At 41.3% G+C, this 26,906-nt stretch overlaps 1 protein-coding gene across 12 annotated transcripts in view; it reads right to left on the reverse strand.

Annotated features, from left to right (window-relative positions):
* Nucleotides 1-26,906, reverse strand: part of CDK14 (cyclin dependent kinase 14) — a 742,587-nt gene that overhangs the window by 198,488 nt on the left and 517,193 nt on the right. For 11 of the 12 annotated variants that reach the window (XR_011382804.1, XM_070058416.1, XM_070058421.1 and 8 more), the window contains 1 exon segment: nt 22,062-22,155. Coding sequence is in view for 11 of the 12 variants with exons in the window: in XM_070058416.1 (XP_069914517.1) it covers nt 22,062-22,155 (94 nt within the window). In the remaining variant the exon portion in view is untranslated. 12 annotated transcript variants of the gene reach the window in all.

Genomic DNA, 26,906 nt, shown 5'->3' on the forward strand with positions numbered 1-26,906 from the left:
TAATATTATATGTATTCACATGAGATTTAAAAGAAAATAAAATCTTGGAAATTTGCAATGAGTGTCCTCGGGGCAGACCTTATGAAACGGCTCTGCTATCAACACAATGCCATTCAGCTCCAAGCCACGCTTTCTGTTGCCTTCTTGTGATACTGAGATACTTCCCCTTTGCTGTTCGGTTCCGTCAGTAGGTGGTGTGGGAAGACCCTGGAGAAGCAAGGGCCTTGGCCTGGTGTGGTATCACAGACCCCTGGCAGTGTCCCATCACCCAGTGGTTCCTCCCTGCCAGTTCTGCAGCCCTGGTTGGCAGTTCTCACCCTGCCCACCAGCCTCACCTGGCAGACCCAGCAAGGGACGTCCTGCCCACTAGCCTGGGCCTGCTGGCCCCCGAGAGGGAAGCTCTGGGTGAGCCAGTCCCGGCCTGCAATGCCATGCCACCAGCCCCCACCCTATAAGCATGCACCAGCTCTGGCTGTGGCATCTGTGCTCTGTGACAGGGGCTGCAGCTACACCCTCTCCAAAGACCTTGGGAAGGGAGAGTAGCTCCAAGTTTGTTTCGTCCTTGAGCTCTTTCTCTCAGCCTTAGTGGATTCTTTTGCCTTCTCTTCTGTACCCCTTAGTCCTAAGTTCAGTTCATAACTACACATAGTAAACCATCTGGACTCAATTTACACTGTGGTTTCTGACTCCAGGTAGGACCCTCCTTAATACAAGAAACTTCTCTGACACCCACCCACCCACTGAAGAAGAGAGCAGTTCTGAACTTCAGTTTGACCCTCAGTGCTGCTCATCAACCTCTGATTCGGGTCTGTTAGGCCCACACATCGCTCACCAGGTTACTGCAGACCATCTCCTGTGTCCCCAGCGCACCAACAACCTGCTACTACAGCAACTTGACGGCATCCACTGACCTCTAAGGAAAAGCAGGAACTTCTAAAACCCAAAATTTTAATCCTTGTGTGGGTTGTTCCATTGGTTTTTATATTGGCCTTGCTCATACCTTTCTCAGTTTGAAACCAAGAGGTTGGAATGATAAATCTAGACCACTAGACTCGTAACCTGCATCTTCCCAGTTGAGCACTGAGAGGTTTGTGTGACTTAGGGAACTTGCCCATTTCATCTAAATTACCAAATTAATTGCCAAAGTTACTTGTAAGATCTTCTCACGTCCCTTCTATCCTCTTCAGAACCAAAGTAATGCTCTCTTTCTTTACCACTCCACCTGATCATTTCAAAACACCAACTTTTTATTTCAATGCTATTCTCTGATTGTTTTTATTTTTATATATTTATTTCTTCTTTTTCCTTGCTTGTTTTTCATTTCAACTGATTCTCTTCTTAGTAGGGTCCCATAGTTCTTCAATTTTCAATCTTTCTTGTTTTCTAGTGCAAGCTTTTAATGAAATCAATTTCCCTCTAAGCACTACAATAGCTGTATTCCACACATTTTCACACGGTGTTCCTGGAGGAATCTGGTTCTTTTCATCAAAGCATAGTGCAAGGTTACCAAAGCATGCTACAGTGGGGATCGGCATAACTTGACACTTGGAAATAATCACTCTGCTTTAACTGTACTTATTGTCCCTCTATAACCAATAAAAAAAATCAATTCTCCTGAGCTCCCTCTGAACACATAGTGACCCAGCCACTTACCTTTCTCAGTTTCCACATCATCTTATTCTGGTTCTACTCCAGTGTTCTGGACAAAATGGCTGAGTGGAAGCATGCAACCTCTAGCTCATGCCCTTAGGAGCAAACTCCTAGATGTATGAACTTCTACCCTATGGGTAATGACAATATCCAAGGTGAGAGGGGCCACAGACGTCAGGAATCCAGGGTCCGGGATTCCTCCTAGAACACAGCCTTCAGACCACCCTCTAATTTGTATCACATATGAGGGAGGAAGGAGAGAGTGAGGGCCTATTTTTCTCCAAGACATGCCACTGTGGCCTCTTTTGATGTGGGCAAACTAGTACGCTAATTAATACTCTCCTGGCATTTGAAAATTATGGAAGTGGTCATCTTGTCAGGGTGTGGAGCAAAAGGGAGGTAAGACAGAGACCACAGCAGTGATCAGAAAAACACGTGGTGACTGACTCACATGGTAGAGAACTGTGGACCAAACCAGCAACCATTTCAGAACCAGAACCAACGGGACAAGCTGAAGACTTTGACGCACAGCATAAGGAAACGGTAAGAACTGAGAATGATTTCAATGGCTAGATAGAGCCATCGAAATGGTGAAGGACACTGCGTCTTTGAAACAAGAAAATTTGGGAAGAAACAAGTCCGAATGCTTTTGTCTATGAGGTACTGGGGCCAAGATTCAGGCAAATGCCTTTGGATGTTCTTATTAGCCATACAGCAGGAAGGCTGGGTCACGAGGCAGGGGACGCGGTACCATCACCATCTGCGTCCTGGTCTTTGTCCCTGCCCAGACCACGAGGGTCCTTGAAGGTAGAGACAATGACAGCAATTGAGCTTAAGCTCTATGATTATATAAAAGATTTATGTGTGAGTTATTTTAATGGAGGTAGAGCAGGGTATTCAGGTCGACCAACTCTGTTCTTCCCACATTACCAAGAGAGGAAGATACAGATTACTACAATGTATTCTAAATTTCCTCTTGGGGTTTCAGTGGAATTAATTAAATACAAATCAGAAGTACAGGATAGAGTAATACGATAAAAAGACAGTCTCTCTATATATAATATTTGAAAACAGTGTTGCCTTTCCCATGAAAGGAAAAAATAGAAAGCAGAGCCACTCTTGAAGGCACCCTCATGTTGCATCTCCATTATCACTATATTATTTATCCAGCAGGTTAAGCTGTAACATGCTGTGGATTAAATCTCTTCATTTGCTTTCTTCTTTCTTTTCTTAGTGAATTTTTTTATCTTATCATCTGAAAAGACAGACTGGTATTATCAAAGCTATGTATCAAGAGAGTCAGTGGCAAGGCTAAGTTTCCTTTTTTCATTATTTTTGGTAGAACACACAGACCTTAGGGGTAAGCTATCAGCACTGATAAGTCTTCAAATCCTTACAAGCCTCCCTTAAGGGGAAAGAAGGTAATTAATCTGTCATACTGGACAGTGGACAACATTTAAAAAGCCTATTTCATTGGGACAGATTTTTATTATAACTAGAGGAACTAGAACAAAAAAAAGGAAGCATTTATAAACCAAAAGCTGCAGAAAAACATATAAGTAAACATGAAGTTTAAGTTTTCAGATCCTAAGACAAAAAAAAATCACAAGAACAGATAATAAACAGTATTTCTGCCTGCTGACTATGAGTGCTATTCTGCATTAAGTTACTTAATCCTGAACAAAAACGGACCTGACAGATGACTAGCTTGCTCCCAGTGAACAAAGAGATTCACAAAGGCATTGCTTTTGGAATGTGTCAGCCTCTTAGTGGAGATGCTGGCCTGGTGGAGTTCCCCAAGGCACACAGCCACACAGCAGTGGCTGCCGCATTCTCTTGCCTGCTCCTCTGAAGACTGCCACTCAGTGTGAAGACCTGGAGCAGAACACCTCCTTCTGAAGGGTTTGGCAAAGAGAAAGCACCCTTAGCTTTGTCTATCTTTCTCTACTTTCTAAATCTTGTCCTAAATGTTGCTGCAGACAGCCCCGAAGCATAAAAAGGTATCAGAGTAGCCTGGGTCACGTGGAAGGAAAAGACTACTGCTTGCCCCTGCAGCAGCACCTTAAGGAGCTGGTCGCACCGGCATGAATCTCGGCACTCTTTCCTGTCCTGGCAGGAGCAGCCAGGTCCTTCTGATGTTTCCTGGGACCTGTCCCAAGGCTGTAAACATAAGGTTTGGTGCCTCAAGCCTGGCTGACATCAGTGGAAGCAATCAGCAATAAGCATGCAAATCAGCAAGCAGTAAAATGCAGCTGTTTCAGGGACAATCCCGTGCAAAGAGAGGGTAAAAGACAGAGCAGTGAAATGGAAATGGCCTGGCTTTTGGTTCTTTTTACTTTACCATAGGATTTTGAACACTAAATACAAACTATAGGCTAGAGTTCTGACTTGTGTCAAACTCAGTTCTTGGGCTACAGGTCTACAAGTGGATGAGAAGTCAAAAGCAAAGAGAAAACAGGCATTCTGCCATTTTCATAAATTCATCTGCACTTTCTGAGCAATAGAACAGCAAGCAGGTGGCCAGTTTTTTTTTTTTTTAATCTTGCTTCTTGTAGCATTTTGCAAAATGAAGTCAATAGATACTTGAGGTCAAAGAAACATGTAAGTATATATCAGTAGAGAAAAATGAGACTATTTCACTGTATGGCTCAGTCATTACATTTTTCAAATTGATATCTAGGACATATTAAAGTGGTATTTGAGACAGAACAGTTTATTAGTAAGTAAAAATAACTCAATACTTGTAAGTCACAAAATAATTATGTTTGAACAAATAGGCCACTCTCTATCTTAAAAGAGTGAAAAGCTTACCATCATTTTTGAAAGTTGCTGAGTTTGTGTGCGGGACAATAGGATATAGTGTTTCTTACAGTTTTAAAAGTAATATTGATACAGGCTTACTATTAACCAATTCATACTGACCTATACAGGAGGGAGGAGGATCATCAGTGATGGACTCCAACCCTGCTCTGTCCCCTTGAATACTGATTACAGGTTTTATTTTCTTTTAAATATCTTATTTATTTGAAACTTAGAGTTACAGTGTGATAAGGAGAGACAGAGTGAGAATCTTCCATCTACCAGTTCATTCCCCAAATGGCTGCCAACAGCTAGGGCTGGACCAGGCCAAAATCAGCAGCCTGGAAATTTATCCAGGTCTACTGCATGAGTGGCAGGAACCCAACTACTTGGGCCATCTTCTGCTACTTTCCCAGCATATCAGCAGGGAGCTGGATGAGAAGTGGAGTAGCTGGGACTAAAACTGGAACCCATATGGGACGCTGGCACTGCGAGCTGCAGCTTAACCTGCTGTGCCACACCAGGAGCCTAATTACAGGTTTTTAATGCTTCAATTTGATCCTGTTACCAGTGTTGCTTCCTTTGTGTTTGAGCCTGAAATTTACTTACTTGTGCACCTCCCTGGCACACCTACCACAGATTCAATTAAATTGACAGGCAACAAGGTATCTACCCCCTCCACAGTGTGTCTCAGTGACAGAAAGAAGGCAAAATTTCTGAAAGAGGACTCTTACTACTAACTGAAACAACAAAAAAGATTAGATTTTGTGCAGGGTTTTCTGCTTCAATTCATCTAGAGTACCATTTTTAAAATGGACTTCACTTTTTAGAGTGCTTTTAGGTTCACAGCAAAATCGAGTGGAAAGTGCAGAGATTTCACATATAACAGCAATTTTTATTGCTTGCAAAAATTGAGCTTAACATTTGGAAAATGAAAAAAATTATATTCATTTTAAAAAGGTTGGTTTTTTTCCCCATACTTAGTGTTAAAATTTTACTAAAGTCAACGCCTTTACAACTGGTTTTACACTGTAGAGTATCAGAAAGATCAAAATGATGAGAAAGCCACTCTGTGCTACCTTGTCAGTTCCGTCTAAAAGAAATTTCACCATAGGAAGAAGATTACTAAGGACTTGGAAATCAACTTTAATTCTCTTAGGAGTTGAACTTCCTGATTCCCTCAGGGAGGCACTTCCAGTACTAAGTACTAAAAAGAACAGTCAATGAAAATTTTGCCAAATTTCTTCGAAATAGAAACTCACTGGAGCATATCAAAGACAGAACTGCTAAATGAAGTGAGTCACATGTCGAGAGTCACCAATCAGATTAAATGTGGATACATCACTTATCTACATGACAGATCAGTGATGCTTCACTTTGCCAGGAACAAGATGGGATTCAAGAAACCAGCCTAATATTCTCTTTAAAAAGAGGTTTTATTATGGCCAGTTCCTACGGCCCAGCATGTTAAGCTACCACCTGCAATGCCAGCATCCTAAATGAATGCTGGTTTGAGTCTCAGCTATTCCACTTCTGATCCAGCTCCCTGTTAATGTTCCTGGGAAAGCAGTGGAAGATGGGAAGATGTCTGAATTTTGGGCCCTTACACCCATGTGGGAGACCAGGATGGAGTTCCAGGCACCTGGCTTTGGACAGGCCCAGCCCAAACTGTTGCAGCTGGTTGGGATGTGAAGAAATTTTTTTTTTTTTTTTTTTTTTTTGCAGATGGAAGACATCTCTCTCTCTCTCTCTCTCTCTCTCTTTCTCTCTCCCTCTCCACCTCCCTCTCCCTCTCTCCTCCCTCCCTCTTTCTGCAACTCTGCCATCCACATAATAAATAATTTTTTTTTAAAAGCCAAAGGTTTTTATTAACATTTTTAAGCTATTTACCTTCCACTTAGCAAACATGTAACATTTTTAGTACTAAAACAGCAAACTGATAGTCATTCATTCTACTGGGCTTCAATAAAATGAACTCTGCATCTGTAAGTTAAATGTTATCAACCACGAATGATTTGCATATTATTAGAATAAGAAATTGCAAAAGGAGAAATTATAAGAAAACATGAACTCACATTTATTTTTAAACAAATGAAAGAAGGAAAATCATCTTTAATTTTTAAAGTGCTTCTTAAAGTAATCCCCACAGAATTCTACAAAAGATGCATTCAAAAAGGAACAAAGAGAAGTTTATGGGCTGCTTTGGCCTCTGTAATAAGCCTGTTGCCACGGGTCACTATCTAAGCAGTGTCTGTGTAAGCACTGCTCCTGCTCCACAAAGGACAGCAGTCCTCTCATCCCCCCTCCCTCTGCTGCCAAACGCTAAACTCTACTAGGAGAATTAGAGCAAAAACTATTGCAGTGCAGGGCTGAAATTAAAGGAAGAGAGAAGAGAGGTTTGAGTAAAGAGACCAAAGGTCCAGGACAAAGAGGGAGAACGTGCAGCTGGAAAATCAGAGAGAGTTCACTAGGGGAGGGAAACCATTTCTAATATTTACAACGATGGAGTACAAGAGAGCTAGGAAAAGAAGGACAGCAGGGGAATCTTCAGGCACGGAGGTTTGGAAGCATAAGATATGGCTCTAATTCTTGCAACTTACCTGTGGATTGGACCAACATAAAACGTAAAGTTTTGCATGACTGATATTTGCCTTTGTCCTGGAAAAGAATCCACTCCCAAGCAGACTCACATTCACCGACATGTTCATTATTTGGAGTTACAGAAAATGAATAGAAACCTGATTTTATATTAGAACTACAATGTACATTTGAAATACAACTAAACTCACAAAGAGTTTCTGGGAAGAACAAAATACACCTTAGAATACAAACTATCTGGAAAATGTATTCCTGTCATTGTCAAAAAGGACAAGCGAGACAGAGGACAAATTCAGCTCCAAGGTCAGATAATCTGTTAACTTAGTTCTCTATGGAATGTGCTCCAAGGACTTGGGTAGATTGGTTCATATGATAAATTTTAATCATCAACCATAGCTTTTTATCAAGATATATAACAATGAGCCATAAGAGATCGATTTAGTAGAGGATGCTTTGAGAAAGGTTTTTTTTTTTTTTTTCCTTGCAGGAGGTTAGACAGAAGATGATACAAGGTGAGGCTTTAAATTAACATATGCCTCATAAAAAGATTGACAGACTGGACAGATTTACCTTTGAGGATAAACTCTTCTGAAGCATAAGAAAAAGTAGGTGCAAAATAAAGGTGGAAAACAGAACCTTAACCAAGTGACCAGGCAAGATAAGAACTTAGAGTGCTGGGGGTGGGTGTTTATAGACTAGCAGTCAAGACGCCACCTGAAAGAACCCTCATACCATATTAGAGTGCCTGGGTTCGAGTCCCAGTTCTGTTCCAATTCCAACTAATGTGTACCCTGGGAGGTGGGGTGATGGCTCAAGGAGTTGAGTTCCTGTCACTCATATGGAAGATACAGATTGAGTTTTGGGCTCCCAGCTTCAGCCTGACCCAACTCTTGGCTACTGCAGGCATTTGGGGAAGTGAACGAGTGGATGGAAATAATCTCTGTTTCTCTTTGTCTCTCTTTCCCTCCCCCTCTTTCCCTCTTCCAGTCCCTGTCTCTTAAATAATTAAAAAAGAAGAAGAAAAAAGAACATTTTTTTTAAAAAACATAAGTTATAGCTCTGGGATATAATGATTCCATGCCTCTATTTGCTTATGCACACAATTCTAGTAATAGTCACCTAATATTATTAACACAAAGCCATATTAAAGAAACTGTGACTACCCTTGAGGTCATATCAAAGTTATCTCCATAAGAAACACAAGACTTAGTCTAACTGAATCATGATTTGTGTATTCTGGATAGTGTCCCACACTATTTGGGTTTCTACGTTGTTCCCTATGGCCAAGAAACTTAAACCACGCTTAGTGGACATCTTCCATCAGGAGGACTCACCACCCAGGGACTGCTGGTTTGTCTGAATACATGGATATACCCTACCCCTGAGGCTGGAATTCGGAGGGTCCTCAATGTGGACTAAGAATGTGTAGTTGATAAATGATTTCCAGGTCATTCCAAGATATGTAAGGATCAGAGGAAAATGACCAGCCAAACAGCAATGGCAAAACATGTTTATCTGGTGGCAGAGTCAACAGATTTAGCACTTGGTCTCAGTGTCAGATATATTAATCAGGTCTTCTTAGGCAAGTCCATAAGCTCTCTGATGATAATCTCCTTAGCTACAAAACAAGAATAGTCATAACTCCTCTGTATTGGTCCTGGAATCTAAAGAGATATATTACTCCCCACCTTAGGAGCTCTAGGTAACAGAAACTTCTTAGCTCATAGTTTCTGTTGGCCAGCACTCCAGGTGCATCTTGGCCAGGTGCCTCTGACCCAGGGTTTTATCCAAGGTAGCAGTTGCGGTGTTAATCATGGCTATGTTTTCACATAAATAGTTGGGTGAGAGGAGGATCCACTTCTAACTGACCTGGCTGTTGTCAAGCCTCAGCTCTTGACCAGAATCATGGGCTCCTTGACACAAAGGCTCAGAGGAACCTGCAACCTGGCATCTTGCTTCTCTGGAGCCTGCCTGGGAGACAGCAAGAGGAGATGAGCAACAGGAAAGTAGCAATCCTTCTGAAATGTGGTTTCTCAAGTGATGTTCCATCACTTCTGGAATATTCTAAGCATCAGATGCACTCAAAAGGAGGGGGTTATACAGGGCACTGGACCCCAGGAAGCAGGGGTCAGGAGGGCCATCTGAGATACCATCCACCACAAGAGGCTCACGTGTGGATGCATGTTGCAAGTAACTTCTGAAAGCAGAATCTGAGTTCAGGAAGTCTGCTTTCTGAATCACGCTGTGGGAATTTGCTAAGAAGTGCCACCACCTCCTCACTTAGCTATGTGACACTGCCGCAGTCCTTTCACCATCTCTGTCAGTCTGACACATCTGTGACCTTGTTGGTCTAAAAAGGAAGAAAGGAGAGTGAGCAACACGGGACCTCGTGACTCATCGCGTAATGCTGTGACACTTCACACTTGCATATCTGTCACGGGAAGCAGTATGGCGATGGCCACAAAATGGGAAAAAACACACACACACAAAAAAACCTAGGAGGTTGTTAAAATTGATGCCTGGATTTCTTTTCTCTACAAAGAACTTTACTAGCTCACATTGCTAATAGGCCTTAAAGAAAATGCATATGTGGTCAGTGTGGCAGTTTCAAAACATGGCCTTGGTGTTCTGGACTCTCCTTCCATCCAGATCTGGGGTCCATCGTCCTTCTCCTTGCTTCTGAGTGTGGGTTTGTGACTTCTGAGTCTAAGAAAAGAGAAACACACTGGACTCCGATGTTGGCCATGGACTACCCTTTCTCCAGGGTGTGTTCTTAACACCTTTTTTGAAGATCAGCTGGTTGCAGATACACGGGTTTATTTCTAGGTTCTGTGTTCAGTGAAGTCTCTATCTTTTGGTATTTTCTTGTCATTTGTTAAGTTTCTTTCAGTTTGAAGAACTCCCTTAAGCACATCTTGTGGGTCAGCTCTGGAGTGAGAAATTCTTTCAGCTTTTGTCTGGGGATCTCTCTCTCCTCCATATCTAAAGGACAGCTTTGCTGGGTACAGTATTTTTCCTTGGCAGTTTTTCTTCCTTCTCCCTCAGTACTGTGAAAGTCTTACCCCACTTTCTCAGCCAGGAAGTCTGTGGTTGGGTAAATGTGGACACCCTTATGTGTTACCTGTTTCTTTTCTCTTACAGCATGGAGAATCTTCTATTTATCCTTGATTTTAGAAAACTTCAGCATACTATGTCCTGCGGTAGACTTGGTTCAGTTGAATTTGCCTACTACCCTCTGATCTTCCTGTACCTGGACGGTTGTATTGTTCTCTAGGTTGGGGGATTTTTCTGCTATTTGTGCCCTGAATATGCTTTTTACTTCTGGAATTCTCAAGTCCTTCTGGGCAGCAATAACTCAGATATCTGATCCTGTAATGTTGTCCTGAAGTTGTGAGTTTTCTTTACTTCTCTTCATTCCTCTCTCCACCCCACACCTGCCCCATGGATTTTTAAAGAACCATCTCTGAGCTCATTTTTTTTTTTTAACTCTTTCTTTGGTCTGGTCCATTCTGCTATTGACACCTTCTCTTGTATATTAAATTTTGCTTAATGTACTTTTCAATTCAAGGATTTATTTGATTTTTTTCTAATTACTTCCATTTCTCTGTCAAGTTTCTCTGGTGGAGCAACAAATCATTTCTGTTTTCCTGAATCTTGCTGAGTGTCCCTAAAACAACTATCGTGCATCCGCAAATTTTCATCTAGATGAATTGCTGTCTGTTCAGTTACTGACAGCTTACTTTGTTCGTGAGGTGATGTCATGCTTCCCTGAAGGTTCTTGATGCATTTTGGCCTAGAACACATTGAAGGACGGGGTCTTTCCCAGTCTTCAGAAGCAGGCTGGTCAGTCTGCTTATTTTCCTAGAGTCTGTGGACCCTTCTGTTATTCCAGCACTAGATGGTGCCCTATGTCAAGGCCTGCTGCAGGCCCACTGTTAGTGTGTTGTCACTGCTCCGGCACCAGAGGGGCCCCATCCCAGGTCTGTCCCAAATCCAAGGTTGCTGTATTGTTTTGAATGGGCTGCTAGAGGCTCCAACAGTCAGCCAAGCACTGGTCTGGGGATTAAATCTATCTTTCAGTTCCATTTCCCCACAAACTTTCTGAAGTGCCCTCACAGACAGACATTTAGTGTTTTACACAAAGCAAGCACGCCCCAAATAAGAAACAGTTGATTATAAAGGAAGTCAAAGTAACAAGAGCAGCAGAAATCACCTTGATGCACTAGAAGAGTGATCCGTCATTAGCACATTCAGGCTAGATAACTCACTCTAATACTACTGCCATTAAGCACACACAGTTGCTCTTTCCTCTGCCTGAAATACTCTGACCCTGGTGTCTGTGAGTCTTATGCCCTGGTGGCCTTCAATCAGCAAGAATGAACAAGGGTCATCCTCGGAGACAGCTCTCCCCAGCGCACAGCATGTAAAGTAGCTTCTCTTAGAGCAGCCCGTGTGACACACAGGATGTATTTATGCGCTAACTGCCCAGCTTGTTTACAGGAACGCATGTTCTAGGGCAGCAGAGACTTTGTTTTGTGCACTGCCATCTCCCCAGAACACGGAAAGAGTATTCATCTAAGAGCGAATGCATAACAAGCATTTGTTGAAGAAATGAGTCACTTAGTGAGAAAGTATATGTTTTAAATTATTTTCCATTTTGTAGAACATCTGTAACACAGTAATTCAAGAATACTTAGGGCAAAATCATTTTCTTTCACCATGTGAGCTAATCCGAATCTCTACATGCCAGTTGTCTTCTAGTAGAAGTTTCTTAGCATACACCATATGATTAGCTATTCCACTAGAGGGAGATCCCACTGACAGCACCTTCCTCAAGGCAAATGACTCACGCTCACTACCAACACTCCTATGAGCTTAGACGCACAGAACATTCTTTATTAGCGCACCTATCTCACATCTCCATAGATGAATCACTATTTATTTTCCTAACATCCTAATTTTCACGGGCTCTCTCAACATTTTTCTTCCACATGGACTTTTTTTTTTTTTTTTTTTTGCCTCATAAAAACTTGACCCAGGAGGACTCTAGAGTATCATTAGTGCAAGAATTTCGACCTTTCTTTCAGAGGGGGATCAATTTTATGTATAAATCTTAATAAAAGTGGATCCAGGAGTGGAGGACCTGGGATTCTGCCTCCCTTTGAAGCTATACTGACCGTGGTCACCCCTACTGTCACCCCTACTGTCACTGAGACACTGAGGACAATCACAGGCCTGCTTGGACAAACCATGGGAAGTCTAGATTTTCCTAACTAAACCCAAATGTGTTTTATGTGTTGCTTCTTACCTTTCTCTGCAGAAAGTCCTTCCCTTCCTCTGAGCTCAGTGCATGTGCTGAGAACACACAGTGAGCCGTATAGTAAATGCCAGAGTGCAGAACATGTTGAGGATTGGGGGGTCTCATAACACACCCATCCCACCAGCTAAAGAGACCTGGGTTGATCCAGAATCTCCTTCAGCAGAGTGATTCTTTTTTCCTCCTTTCTTTATGTTTTATTTCTTTGCTGCTCTGCCAAGCCTGACTGGAATCACTGTACCAGTTCTTCCCTGCTGTAGCTCCTCAGCCCGTCTAAGCCCTGCAAGCTGTGAACGCCTCCCAAGCTTTAGGCAGTGGTCCATGCATTTCCCCCTTACCTTCTCCTGACTCAAGAACTAGTAGAGACTCCATCACTGTCTCTCTTGAGTGAATGGCCCTTTGCTTGCTGTCATGCCCCTCAATCTCTTGGGTATGAATTGTAAGATGACCATGTCCACTTCAGGCAACTTGCTAGCTCATAAAGTCAAGTATCTTTAGCTCTCTTTTTCCTCCTCCTTGACTGTACTCCTTTTTGATGTCCCCATTATTTCCAATGAATTCACTAATAACTTAGTTCCCCAAGCTTGAGTCTTCCACTCCTTTTGCTTCTTTATCATTATAACAATAGTTTTGCAACAACACCTTTCTGACTTGATTTTATGGAGGCTATTCAAATGCAATTCAGTTGGCCACACCTTTGAGATAAGCAGTGACTTTCTTCAGTTTCTCATGGTTCACTACCATCCAGAGGCACAGTGACCCACACAGGATAGATACCCAATAATCTTGCTAAATGAATAACTGGGTGGGAGTGAAAATAAGCAATATGCACTGTCATATAAAAGTCACAAGCAAATTGTCTAGTAAAAGGGAAATTTGTCAATACCTTTGGGCACATTAATAAAATTATAATGAAAATAATATTTCCAAGTATTTACTAATGGCTTGGACATTCCTCCCCAATTAATGTTAAAATAAAGAGAAGCTTCATACTAAACCATAAATTTATTATAAACCCAACTGTGAAAAATCAGAAAAGGAAATAAAAAATGGTTACAACTAGTTAATTCTGAGAAGTGATTTGTATTTATTCTCACACTATTTCTTAAATCTGTTTTACGTGTATAAACCTAACGCTCTGAAAACGATATGCCACCACATAAATGACTATTACCATTAATGAGGCCAGGAGAAAACAAGTACAAATTTTTCCAAGATGAAAGGGAGCTAGTTCCACTACATTCTCCTAAAGTTCACTTAAAATGGTTGCTTAATATTTTCAGTATTCTGCACCTCAACATTTTTTGTCAGTCTTCAAATAGTCAAGTTTATAATTTTATCACATACTATTAACTTTGCCATAACATCAATTTAACTTTATTATTATTTTCTTGTGAAAAATTTATGCTGTCCTCAGTTCACTTAGACAAAATAGCATTTAAAAAATCCTCACTTTATGGGCTGGCACTGTAGCATAGTAGGTTAATCCTCCAGTTCTAGTCCTGGCTGCTCCTCTTTTGATCCAGCTCTCTGCTGAGGCCTGGGAAAGCAGAAGAAGATGGCCCAAACACTTGGGCCCCTGCACCCAAGCAGGATATCTGGAAGAAGCTCCTGGTTCCTGGCTGTGGATCAGCTCAGCTTCAGCTGTTGCAGACATTTGGAGAGTGAATCAGCAGATGTAAGACTTTTCTCTTTGTCTCTCCCTCTCACTGTCTGTAACTCTACCTTAAATAAATAAATAAAATATTTTTAAAAATCCTCACTCTATCAAAGTTCAGTCTTTTTTTTTTTAAAGATTTATTTATTTGAGAGGTAGAGTTATAGATAGGCAGAAAGAGAGAGAGAGAGAGAGAGGTCTTCCATCCGCTGGATCACTCCCCAGGTGGCCGCAATGGCCGGAGCTGTGCCGATCCAAAGCCAGGAGCCAGGAGCTTCTTCTGGGTCTCCCACGTGGGTCCAGGGGCCCAAGCACTTGGGCCATCTTCCACTGCTTTCCCAGGCCACAGCAGAGAGCTGGATTGGAAGTGGAGCAGCGAGGACCTGAAACGGCACCCATATGAGATGCTGGCACTGCAGGCAGCAGTCCCAACCGCTATGCCACAGAGCTGGCCCCCAAAGTTCAGTCTTGAACATTTAATTTTACCTCCTACCAATACAAGATAGTCCCCTACTGCTCCACCCCACTCCTAAATCACTGTCTGATGTCCCCTTATTTTCAACTCTTCAAAATCTTAGACTTTTCTTCAGTGCTTCACCAAAAATTTCTTAGGAATGCCCCTTTTAAATACTCACAGCCAGTGGTCATAAACCTGCAATAGCTTGCTTTTTTTGAATTAAAAACAGTTGGAGCTGCAAGACAATACTGAAATCCTTTTGTTCAGCTTTTATCTACCATCCAATTAGAAAAGGTGACTTCTTGTAGGAAACCAAGAACCCAATATTCAACTCTTTAGAATTCAGTATTTAAATTAATACAAGATACATCAACATTACTGGGACTCTCATCTACTGATCAGCTGCTCAGTAGCTACTTATCATCCTGAAGGTGTCTCGTGCCTGCCTGCCTTGACTGTCATGGTCACTTTCTCCAGGGCTGACACCCCGCACACAATTCCGTTATGTCTCATCATACTTAGTGCCACAGAGTAAGAGGTGAAGTAGTATGGTGGAAAGCATCTAAAGCAAATCCAACAATGGTAGTGATGATACAAATCTATGATACCGATAATAGTATCCTAACAGCGTGGCTACTACAGCCTTTAGGACGGTGAGAACTACCAAAGGAGGTAGTGGCAGCTTCCCCTTACATCAAAAACCTGCCTGAGACAATCGTGAAACTCCAGGACTGTGGTCCCAGTTCTATGAGCATGGAAACACAGCCGCAATGGGAAAACAAGGACAGGCATTGAATCTACAGACTGTCACTGCAGTCACTTCAATGCAAAGCAGAGGCTTAAGGAAGGATCTGAACCACAAGCCAGGTCTGATAAATCTTAAAATTGCAGGTGGTTCTTCACACACACATACACACACACACACACACACACACACTTACTTTTAAATTCTGAATGGCATACATACATTTTCTTAAACATTTATTTATTTATTTTAAAGATTCATTTATTTATTTTTTATTTGAGAGGTAGAGTTCCAGACAGTGAGAGGGAGAGACAAAGACCTTCCTTCCGTTGGCTCACTCCCCAATTGGCTGTAATGGTCAAAGCTGGGCCAATCTGAAGCCAGGAGCCAGGAGCTTCTTCCCGGTCTCCCACATGGGTACAAGGGCCCTGGGACTTGGGCCATCTTCTACTGCTTTCCCAGGCCATAGCAGAGAGCTGGATTGGAAGTGGAGCAGCCAGGACCAGAAGCAACACCCATATGGGATGCTGGTGCTGCAGGTGGAGGGTTAACCTACTGCACCACAGAGCTGGCCCCTTATTTATTTATTTGAAAGTCAGAGTTACACGCACGCACACACACACACACACACACAGAAAGAGAGTAAGAGAGAGAGAAAGAATAAAAGAGATTTTCCAGCTGCTGGTTCACTCCCTAAATGGTAGAAACATCTGGGATGGGACAGGTGGAAGCCAGGAGCTTCTTCTGGGTCTCCCACATGTGTGCAGGAGCCCAAACTCTTGGGCCATCTTCCACTGATATCCCAGAGACATTAGCAGGGAGCTATATGGGAAATGGAGCACCCTGGACTTGAACTGGTTCTCATATGGGATGCTGGCATCACAGGTGGCAGCTTAACCTGCTGCACCATGACACCAACTCCCTGAATGGCACACATATTGATCAACAGAAATCTTTTAAAAACTACACTAATCAAACTATGCACAATAGGTTAACAAGTGGCAGATGCAATTCTGCCATAAGCCAGGAGAGAGGGAAAGGTGAAACTGTTAGGGTTACTAATGTTCAAAAACAGGGAAAGCAAGAACAGACCTGGGGAAGAGAATCACACTGGCCACTCTGCTGTGAATGCCGCACGCTGGGCCATGAGCCACACAAATCCAGAAGCATCTGCCAAAGGTTTCAGACAGCTGTGCAAGCACTCTCTGCCATTTGTTCAGCTGTTCTGAAGTGAGGGAGGCTCATATTCCCAGGGTTCCACCAGATCAACTCCCTTTGCAATTGGGAACAGTATGATTAGCATACAAATTTGTTATTATTAGCTGTGATTTTGTCACTACGAATATATATATACACCTGGATGAATGCATCTGCTGGTTATTTTTGCAACTAATAATATATCATATCACATCTGAAAATGAGTATTGCTGAAGAAATGAAAATAAATTATGCCTTCCACCTAAGAGCAGAGTTACTGCTTAGAGAAAGTCTGTTCATCTGACATTTCCAAATCTTTTGTCAAAAATTTCATCACCTTTCCTCCTTTCTCACAAATAAGCATCACAATTTCAAGGAAAATGATTTAATGATGAGATCCCAGAGTGCAGCATAGCCGGTTCACCTCATATTTATGAACATGGTTATTATGTTTTGGAAATGAATTGCCTGCATCTGTTAGAAATGCAAACTGCTCCCTCCACCAAAGGGGAGTAAAAAAAAAAAAAAAAAAAAAAAAGGAAATGAAAACCAAGACAAAAAATAAATGCTTTGACTGACTGATATTAGTTGCCATCCATATTTTATATAAAGACTCAGTGTGTGGGAGCTAATTACATTAGTTATCTTGGGTAACAAGCTATTAATTTTGTGCTTCAAAGTTATTAGCCACCTTTCTATATACAGTCACAGGGAAATGAATGGACTTAATCCCTATATTAAAACACAGAACAAACCAAATGATCCCGTGTTTCGTGACTTTTCAAAGTTCATTATCTCCTTGGCAATGTCTTGCCAAGGGCCAGATACACAACTACCACTCTGGAGAGGAGTCTCCGGCAGTTTACATCACAAGCCTGCTAATGTGCAGTTAATCGCCATTTACCAGTCATTCCTCTCCACACCACACGTAAAAGGTCACTCGGGAAAAGCATTCTTTCCCAGTGATTCAACCATACTGGGTTTGTGAAACGTCCTCTTCCACTGATTACACAAGTCCTGAGGGAGTTTGCTCCTTTAATGTGATCCATAGCTAGCATTTGCAAATGCAGACAATCAAGTGGGAAAATGAAATATTTAAGTGGATAACATTTAATGTCAAAAGAAGTCGAAGATTTCTCCTTTTTTGGTTTCATCTAAGTCTTCAGGACAAAACATCATTCAATTCTAGGGCTGAAATTTTACGTAGATGACAATATTCATCTCCTAATTATCAAAATATATTTTAATTGAGAGCATTACACATAAAATATAACTGCAGTAAGTGAAAGATTATTGCCATCAATCACGATGCTTATCTACACTTGCGGGTCTCTGCGCTAACAAAGAGCAAACAGTAGTTTAGTGCATCAATAACCCAATGGGAAATTTAAAATGATTTATTTCTCTGACTTATTAAAAACCTAGTCATAGCCCAAAGATCTCTGAATACCCATAAAATTAGGAAACTATTACTGTAAAATTAAGAAATAACAGTAAAATATCCACACAGGAAGCAATCCAGCAAGATCTTACTCACTGGAAATTGTATTATACAAGTATTTCAAATGAAGAGTTTGAGTAAACTCTGTTAATGAATTATGCTTTAATGGAACTCATTTTTGTGGCTCTATTGCTATGTAACATTCCTCACTTATGGAACCATTTCCCCTTCTTTAAAATTCATCTTGAAATAACATGTACTTGGAGATATTTCTTTCTATATGATTTCCTTTTGAAGTGTTCTGATTTCAAATACAGAAAGTTAACAATTTCAGCACAAAATAAACTCATGATTTGATCAGAGTACATAATTACTATTCAATACCTATCAGAAAGTGAAAAGTTACGTAGGGTCAAAGTTTAGCAAATTATTCTCAGAATACAATTTAGTGGTATTATCATCATGTTTGAGTTCTGAATATATTAAAAAGGTAAATATTTGAAGAGATAGTTTATAATAAAAACTATACAATCCAAACTACCGCCCATTAAAATTCCTTCCTCTGCCATTTAAAATGATAAAATATTTGAAAAAGTTTATTATATTTCTAAGTAAATAACTTTGGAAAAATAATTTAAAATCACTGAATGAAAAGGGCAACGAGGGTAGAAGAAAAGGAAAAATGTTGATGAAAACTGTACCTTTATGCTATGGAGTCACAAAACGTAAATAATTTATTCTTAGATGGAAAAACTCAATTTTACATAAGCGTACTTCAAAAGTTCATGGAAAATGGAAGTAAAACATCAGTTTATTTTGCTGCCAAATATCTTGAAATCCATTTTAAAAGGTTTTCATAATACGCATTTTCATGACTATCTGAAGATCTCATGTGTCATTTCTTCCTAACAGACTCAATACAATCTCAATGAAGTCAATAAAATATTTTCTTGGGAACAAGGAGAAGGAAAGGGTTCATGACTTTCAATGAAGGGATGGATGTGTAAAACCAGTGGGCACCGGATTCTGTCCCGGTTGCCCCTCTTCCAGGCCAGCTCTCTGCTGTGGCCAGGGAAGGCAGTGGAGGATGGCCCAAGTGCTTGGGCCCTGCACCCCATGGGAGACCAGGATAAGTACCTGGCTCCTGCCATCGGATCAGCGCGGTGCGCCAGCTGCAGCACGCTGGCCGCAGCGGCCATTGGAGGGTGAACCACCGGCAAAGGAAGACCTTTCTCTCTGTCTCTTTCTCTCTCACTGTCCACTCTGCCTGTCAAAAAACAAAAAACAAAAAACAAACAAAAAAACCAGTGAACACACTCAGGAAAAACAATTTTATTGAATTCAAGATTTGCCGGTCTAATAATCATTCTTAATTATTCTGGCAGCACTTTATGATGGTGAGAATCATCAAACAGTCTTCCATATTGTGCTTCCTTAACTAAACGTCTCATCCTCACAACAGAATCAGCACTCACCTGTCACTAAGAATGGCAGGCTTCTGAATTTCTTTTTTAACAAGTAGTGCTCATTGCGCATTGTTAAGTATGCACAGCAAGTATGAATGAATCACCTGTGTAAAACATGTATCAAAAAAATGTAAGGAGGATTTATCTCAAAAGACAAAACGTGGCTTCTCTGGGTAGTAGGGCAATGAGTCTTTTTTCAGCTTTTATGCTTCTTGGCATTGTGGGAATTCTCCATTATAAAGATGAATATGCATTATTTTAGAATCATAAGAAGTCATTTTGACACCTGGGTGTGAGAATTTACAGATACCAAATAAATGAAATGAAAGGAAGTAAATACAGATAGTTTCTAGGAGGAGAAAAAACACACAGGATCACCCTTTGAAGAGGGTCTCTTTGGAAGGGATTCCACTGTTTGTCCATCTGCCGGTGGTGTACAGGAACCCATTGGGATGTAGGACATCGCATGCAGGAATCACCCTTGCCTCGATTTCTCAGTTTCCAGTTTCCTTTTCTTCTGACTGAATCACTGGCATCGAGGTGAATGTAACAGCAATGGCGTCTCAAACCACATCACTAAACTAGCAGTTCTTACACTTAATGATAGCCATACTTTAATGCTGTACTTGCATGACTAAAATGAATGATAAACCAAAAAATACATTTCTTGACATAGTCCTAAATGACTTAATACAGGAGTTTTATCACAGAAGGTAAAAGTATGTTGTTAATGGTAACTACAATATATTTAGTTTGAATTTTTTTTTAAAGACTGTGTTGGAAAAAACTTAGTCATCTTCACAGATTCTTTCAACATCCTCCTTTTTTTAAATATTGATTTTTTAAAAAAATATTTTATTTATTTATTTGAGTGGTAGAGTTACAATCAGAGAGAAGAGAGACAGATAGAAAGATCTTCCATTCACTTGTTTGCTCCCCAAATGGCTACAACGGCTGGAGCTGGGCTGATCCAAAGCCCAGAGCCAGGAGCTTCCTCTGGGTCTCTCATGCGGGTGCAGGGGCCCAAGGACTTGGGCCATCTTCTACTGCTTTCCCAGGCCATAGCAGAGAGCTGGATTGGAAGAGGAGCAGCTAGGACACAAACTGGCACCCATATGTGATGCTGGTGCTGCAGGCAGAGGTTTAGCCTACTTCCCAACAGTGGCAGCCCCAGATTGATTTATTTATGTGAAAGTCAGAGTTATAGACAGAGAAGGAAAGAAAGAGATAGAGAGGTCTTCCATCCACTGGTTCACTCCCTAAATGGCTGCAACAAACCAGGGCTGGCCCAAGCAGAACCAGGAGGCAGGAGCCTCTTTCAGGCCTTCCAAGTGGGTGGCAGGGGCCCAGGGACTTGGGCCATCTTCTGCTGCTATCCCAGGCATACCAGCAAGGAGCTCGTTCAGAAGTGGAGCAGCTGGGACTGGAACAGTGGCCCACATGGTAAGCTGGCACTGCAGGTGGCAGCTTAACCCTCTGTGCCACAGCATTGGCCCTTAGGTTAGAATTCTTTTAGCAAAAGCCTTAAGTTGTATAGTTCTGATTCTGTATTTTCAATAACAGATTTATATGATCAGCCCACATGATGCAATGAAGATAACAACAATTTATATTATATTTGCTGTCAGTCATAGTCCTAAAAGCAACCAGTGAGGTTTGTGCTATAATTATCTCTCATTTCACACACAGGGAAACGAAGACTCAGGAGGCCGCCAAGTCCCTTGCTCAAGGTCTCGCAGCCTAAAAGTGACAGAACTGGGTGCTAACCTAGAAAGTCTGGTACCAGAAGATTTGCTTTTTGCATATTTTCATGATTTTAAATAAACATTTAACATTTAATTTTAGAATAGTTCTAAACACACAGAAAGTCTATAAGAAAACTATAATAGGAAGGTGTTCATGTCTACCCCTCACCCAGTTTTCCCCCTTGCTAAATGCTAACATTAATACTGCCTCTGTCAGAACTAAGGAAGCCACACTGACACAATGATATTAACAGAACGCCATACTTTACTTGGATGTCCCCAGCTGTTTTCTAATGTGTTCCTGTCCGGGATCCCTGTGAGTTATGTCTCCCCAGACCCCTCTCGGTTGTGAAGGTTTTCCAGACATTCCTTGGTTTTGATGACGGTAACAGTTTTGGGGAGTACTGTCCAGGTATTCCAAATGGGGTCTGTGTGATATGTAGTTCACACCAGACTGGGGTTATGGTTTGGGGAGTAAGAGCCTACATACGGCATCAAGAGGACCTGCTTCCAACATGCCCACTCCCAACAACGAGGAACTGTCGGCTCGGGGTCTCCACTGTAAAGTTACCATCCTCCCTCAGGCCCACCACTTGTATAGTTTACTTTCCAGGAGAAAATTAATCAGAGACCACAATCAAAGGCGGGGCAGGGAGCTGGCAGAAGTTAAGCTCCACCTACTTGAAGGGCTGTGGGTATCCAAGCAAATGATATCGAATGCTTCTGTGAGGGCCTCACTTTCAACCCAACACTCTGTACAGCCAGTCACATTGTATTCTTCCCCACCATGCTGACACATTACTCATGTGTGAGAGTTTAAAGATACAATTCTTAACTAATCCCTGCCTTTTCAAAGGTCCAAAGACACATCAGAACTAAATGTGACAACAAACTGGTTTTAAATTATGATCCACAGACAACTATAGGATTCCTCACTCAGCAATTAATTAGAAGCTACGTTTTCTCAGACGCACTCTGAAAGAACTTACCAGAAATATTCGCTCAAGTTGATCCTGAATGTCTTTCATTCCCGGAAAAGCAGCAACTCCTTGGATCATTTCAACAAAGATGCAGCCGACTCCCCTAAAGAGACAGGAAAGAATCCTTAAAAAACTTCAATGCAGTCTGCTTTGAAAACTAAACCTGCAATTAAAACATCCGCCCCTACAGAGGAGAAGCAATAAGTAAATTACATTATTCCGTGCCAGGCAACACACACCTAGATCCCCTAATGTTCCTCCTGCCCCATCTCTGTCCATCGCCCTCAGGGTGTTCTAAATAGAGGCAGCTACCCAGTTCTCAGAAAACAGCAGTCACCGAAGAAACAGAAAACACCACTGACTTGCTCCTTACTTTCAGGATATAGCTGAGACTGTCCATGGTTTCCACAGTCTTGTTCTGACATCCTTTCCTAACTGCTGCTTTGCAAAGCTCATAGGTATTGCAATCATTAGCTGTCCAATGATTCTCAGTCATTTTTGCATCAGAATCCAGGGAACTTTCAAAAATGGCAAATGCTCTAGCCATAAACCCCAGAGATTCTCTCAGTCTAGGCTGGAGCCGGCACAGCCATGCCTGCTTGGATGACTCAGGGCAGCTTCGCTGCAGAGCACCCAGCCAGACTGAACTACCCGAGTGCCAAGCCAAAATCTACACCACTTACTGCAAATTGCTTCTCTACCTAGAATCTGCTCCTTCTGCACCTATATGCTCTTGATAGCTCAAACAGCCTCTACATTTCTACTTAAATGCCATCTCCTCCATGAAGCCTTCCTCGCACCTTCCAGTAGACAAGACAACTTACTGGTTAAGTCCCTAATCAATATGACAGCTATCTACTATGATCCACCTCTTCTCTTAGCTTAATTTGCAGGGCTCTCAGCTCCTATCTGGCTGGCAATCCAGCGATTCTGGGGAGCTCGACTTTCAGATCACAGCAGACTGCACCTACCCAACAGTACCAAACAATCCACAGGATGAGCAAAGAGCCAGTTAGATCCTTCTGCTGGGACTCTGGAGAACAGGTCAGATGGGAGCAGGAGAGCAAAGGACCAGAGTGGGTAGGTGGGCTAAGTCCTGTTAACGGCACAGTACTAGCATGAATGGTCACATATTCCTGCAAAGTTCCCTGAATTGACCTAGTTCCTGTCATCTGGAGGCCTGGATGTTTAGAAAATCTGGTGGTTCTTGTAGATCTCTCTAACTCCTGACAATTTCCCAAATTATTTTAAATTCAGGGTTGATTTTTTTTAAAGATTGATCTATTTATTTGAAAGGCAGAGGCAGAGAGAGAGAGAGAGAGAGACATTGAGAGTGAGTCTTTCATCCACTGGTTCACTCCCCAAATGGCCACAACGGTCAGAGCTGGGCCAGTCTGAAGCCAGGAGCCAAGAGCATCTTCTGGTCTTCCACACAGGTGCAGGGGCCCAAGGACTTGGGCCATCTTCTACTGCTGCAATCCCATTAAATTTAGGATAAGGAAACCCTTGTCTAACTTATTTTAGAACCTGAAGATTAAGGGAAAGTGACCTATTTCTTTATAGCTCCTCTGGTTGTTATCACAGTTACATATAAACAATGTTTTGAATTAAACATTGAAGAAATCTCTTCTCTTTATTCCACATAATTTCTACTTAAATTAAACTCAAGTTGGGTCAAATGGACTAAAAAAATACTCCTTTATGCCATAAAAATAATTTTATTATTAAAGTAGTAAAGAAATAATTTCAAATCAGTGTGCTAGGCAGATGTGTTTTAATCTAATCTGTATTCAATTCAGATGGAACAGACAAGATAGTATGAAAAGAATTATTTTATTAACATACTAAATGCAATAATATGCTTATAAATACTAAGGCTTTAGATGTCTGGTTAAGACTATTTAAAATTCCAGTATTATGATTTTCCAAATTGCTCTGCCAAGAATTATTTTCTAAGACTACTGAAGTACATTTCATTTTTTAAAAAATAAGGCTTAATTCATCATTTTTGCTTTATGGTTTGTGCTTTTTAAAAAGATTTATTTATTTGAAAGGCAGAATTAGAGAGAGAGAGAGAGAGAAAGAGAGAGAGAGAGAGAAAGATCTTCAATCACTGGTTCACTCCCCACATGGCCGCAATGCTAGGGGAGACCAAGCCAAAGCTAAGAGTCAGGGGCCAGGAGTTTCTTCTGAGTCTTCCACATGGGTGCAGGGGCCTAAGCACTTGGTCCAGCTTCCACTGCTTTTCCAGGCACATCAGCAGGCAGCTGGATTAGAAGTGGAGTGGCTGGGGCTCAAACTGCCACCCAAATGGGATGCCGGTGTTCCAGGTGGTAGCTTTACCTGCTATGCCACAACATAGCCTTGATGTGCATTTCCATTGTCTTCTTACTCAAGTATATATAAAATATCTTGGATCTTTTTAATATTTACTTATGATTTATTTTTAAGGCAAAGACACAAACACATAGAGAGAAATCTCCCAACTACTGATTTACTCCCCAAATTCTTACAACACATAGGCCTGGGCCAGGCAGAGACCAGTAGCTGGGAACTCCATCTGGATTTATCACGGGGCTGGCAGGGACCCAACTACTTAAGCCAACACTACTTTGTCCTAGAATGTGCATTAGCAGGATGCTGGGATCAGAAGCAGAGTGAGGACTCAAACTTAGGCACTCTGGAGTGGGATGCAGGCACCACAAGTGGCATCTTGGTGTTTTTTTTTTTTTTTTTTTTAAATTTATTGATTTATTTGAGAGGTAGAGTTACAGAGAGGGAGAGAAAGGACTTCCATTTGCTGGTTCACTCCCAAATTGGCTGCAGTGCTGGAGCTGAGCCAATCCAAAGCCAGAAACCAGGAGCTTCTTCCAGGTCTCCCACAGCGGGGAAAGGGGCCCAAGCACTTGGGTCATCTTCCACTGATTTCCCAGGCCATAAACAGAGCTAGATTGAAAGAGGAGCAGCCAAGACACGAACCAACACCCATATGGGGTGCCGGTGCCACAAGGGGAGGCTTAGTCTATGCCACAGCACTGGCACCTGCTAAGAGGCATCTTAACTGCTGCACCAAAGACCTACCCCAATAACTTGGACCTTAAATAGCTAACTACAGCTTCCTTTTATTCACATTCAGAATATACTCTACTGTCTTCCTTACAGTCATGTGGGAAGACCATCAGTGGAAGCCATGGGTACCTCACCATGTACACAGCTAAGGTAGCTGGGGAGGTAAGTATTGCTGTGTTAGCATTACTGTTACAATTTCTTTTACTACTAATGTGTGTACTCTGTATCATCTCCACAGTGTGGTACTGAGAACAATTAAGAAATAAATCTGTACAGCAATTCTATTCAGTTGGGATGAAATGATACAGCATTTCTATGGGCTCTGATTTGCCTGGCTAGGGGACTTCAACTTTCATTTCTTTTCTTTTTTTTTTTTTTTTTGAAGAAAACTTTTATTGAATAAATATAAATTTGAAAGTACAACTTCTATATTATAGCAGTTCTTCCACCCACAAGCACCTTACCACCTGCAAACTATCCCATCTCCTACTCCCTCTCCCTTCCCATTCTTCATTAAGATTCATTTTTAATTATCTTTATATACAGAAGATCACTCTATACTAAGTAAAGATTTCAACAATTTGCATCCACACAGACAAAGTATAAAGTACTGTTTCAATATCAGTTTTACCGTTAATTCGCATAGTACAACACATTAAGGACAGAGATCCTACATGGGGAGTAAGTGCACAGTGACTCCTGTTGTTGATTTAACAATTGACACTCTTATTTATGACGTCAGTAACCACCCAAGGCTCTTGTCATGAGCTGCCAAGGCTATGAAAGCCTCTTGAGTTCACAAACTCCAACCTTATTTAGACAAGGCCACAATCAAAATGGAAGTTCTCTCTTCCCTTCAGAGAAAGGTACCTCCTTCTTTGATGGCCCTTTCTTTCCATTGGGATCTCACTCACAGAGATCTTTCATTTAGGTCATTTTTTTTGCCACAGCCTCAGAATCAGCCCTTAAGGCATTTGGATCTAGCTAAAAAGCCCATGGAAAGTCAACTTTCATTTCTAATGGATATTTCCTACGACACCATCTTTCTCCAAAATGCTTGAGGGTTTACTAGTGAAACTGAAAGAGCTAGACTTAAAGGCCATACAAAAGACAAATATAACACAAAAGAAAACATAAAAAGTAGAATTGTAAAAGAAATCAATGTATTAATATAGAATTCTTTATTACTGGAACAATCTTTATTGCCAAATAGCAAGAAAAGCCCTTCGGTTTAATATGAAGAGACTGTCGCCTGCTTTTCTTGTTTATCTCCCCATTCCCTTTCCAGCCCTCATTAGTCCTGGGCTCCCTTCTCCCTGGATGGATGAAGTGGACTGCACTGAGCGGTCTACTGAGAAAGAATCCATCCACTTGAACACTGTACTTGTGATATACAGTCTTCTATCAGGAAATGCCTAATTTGGTGCTTCTTTCAGAACATGAGTAATTATGCAATTATTACCCACTTCATCTAAATTTTTCAAGAATAAGTACTGGTCACAAAAGCTTCCAATTAAAAGTATCAAAGAATGCAGTGTATTCAAACTCAAATTTTACGACTACTTACCTGGTATGGTGATACATTAAACAACCACCCACGTTTACAAATTTTTTATTTCTTTTGAACTCAAAAATCCCAAATTTATTTTATGTCACAAGCATGCAAATGACTTTTTCATCAAAATTCAAAACAAGATTTTAAGCAGAGTTGATGATTCTTTTTCAGTACAAAAAAGTACAGATGCTCTCCTAGGTCTGAAAGTAAGAGTTTGAGTTTTTGTTATG

This window comes from Oryctolagus cuniculus, chromosome 16 (assembly GCF_964237555.1).
Source record: "Oryctolagus cuniculus chromosome 16, mOryCun1.1, whole genome shotgun sequence".
Classification (NCBI taxonomy): Eukaryota; Metazoa; Chordata; class Mammalia; order Lagomorpha; family Leporidae; genus Oryctolagus; species Oryctolagus cuniculus.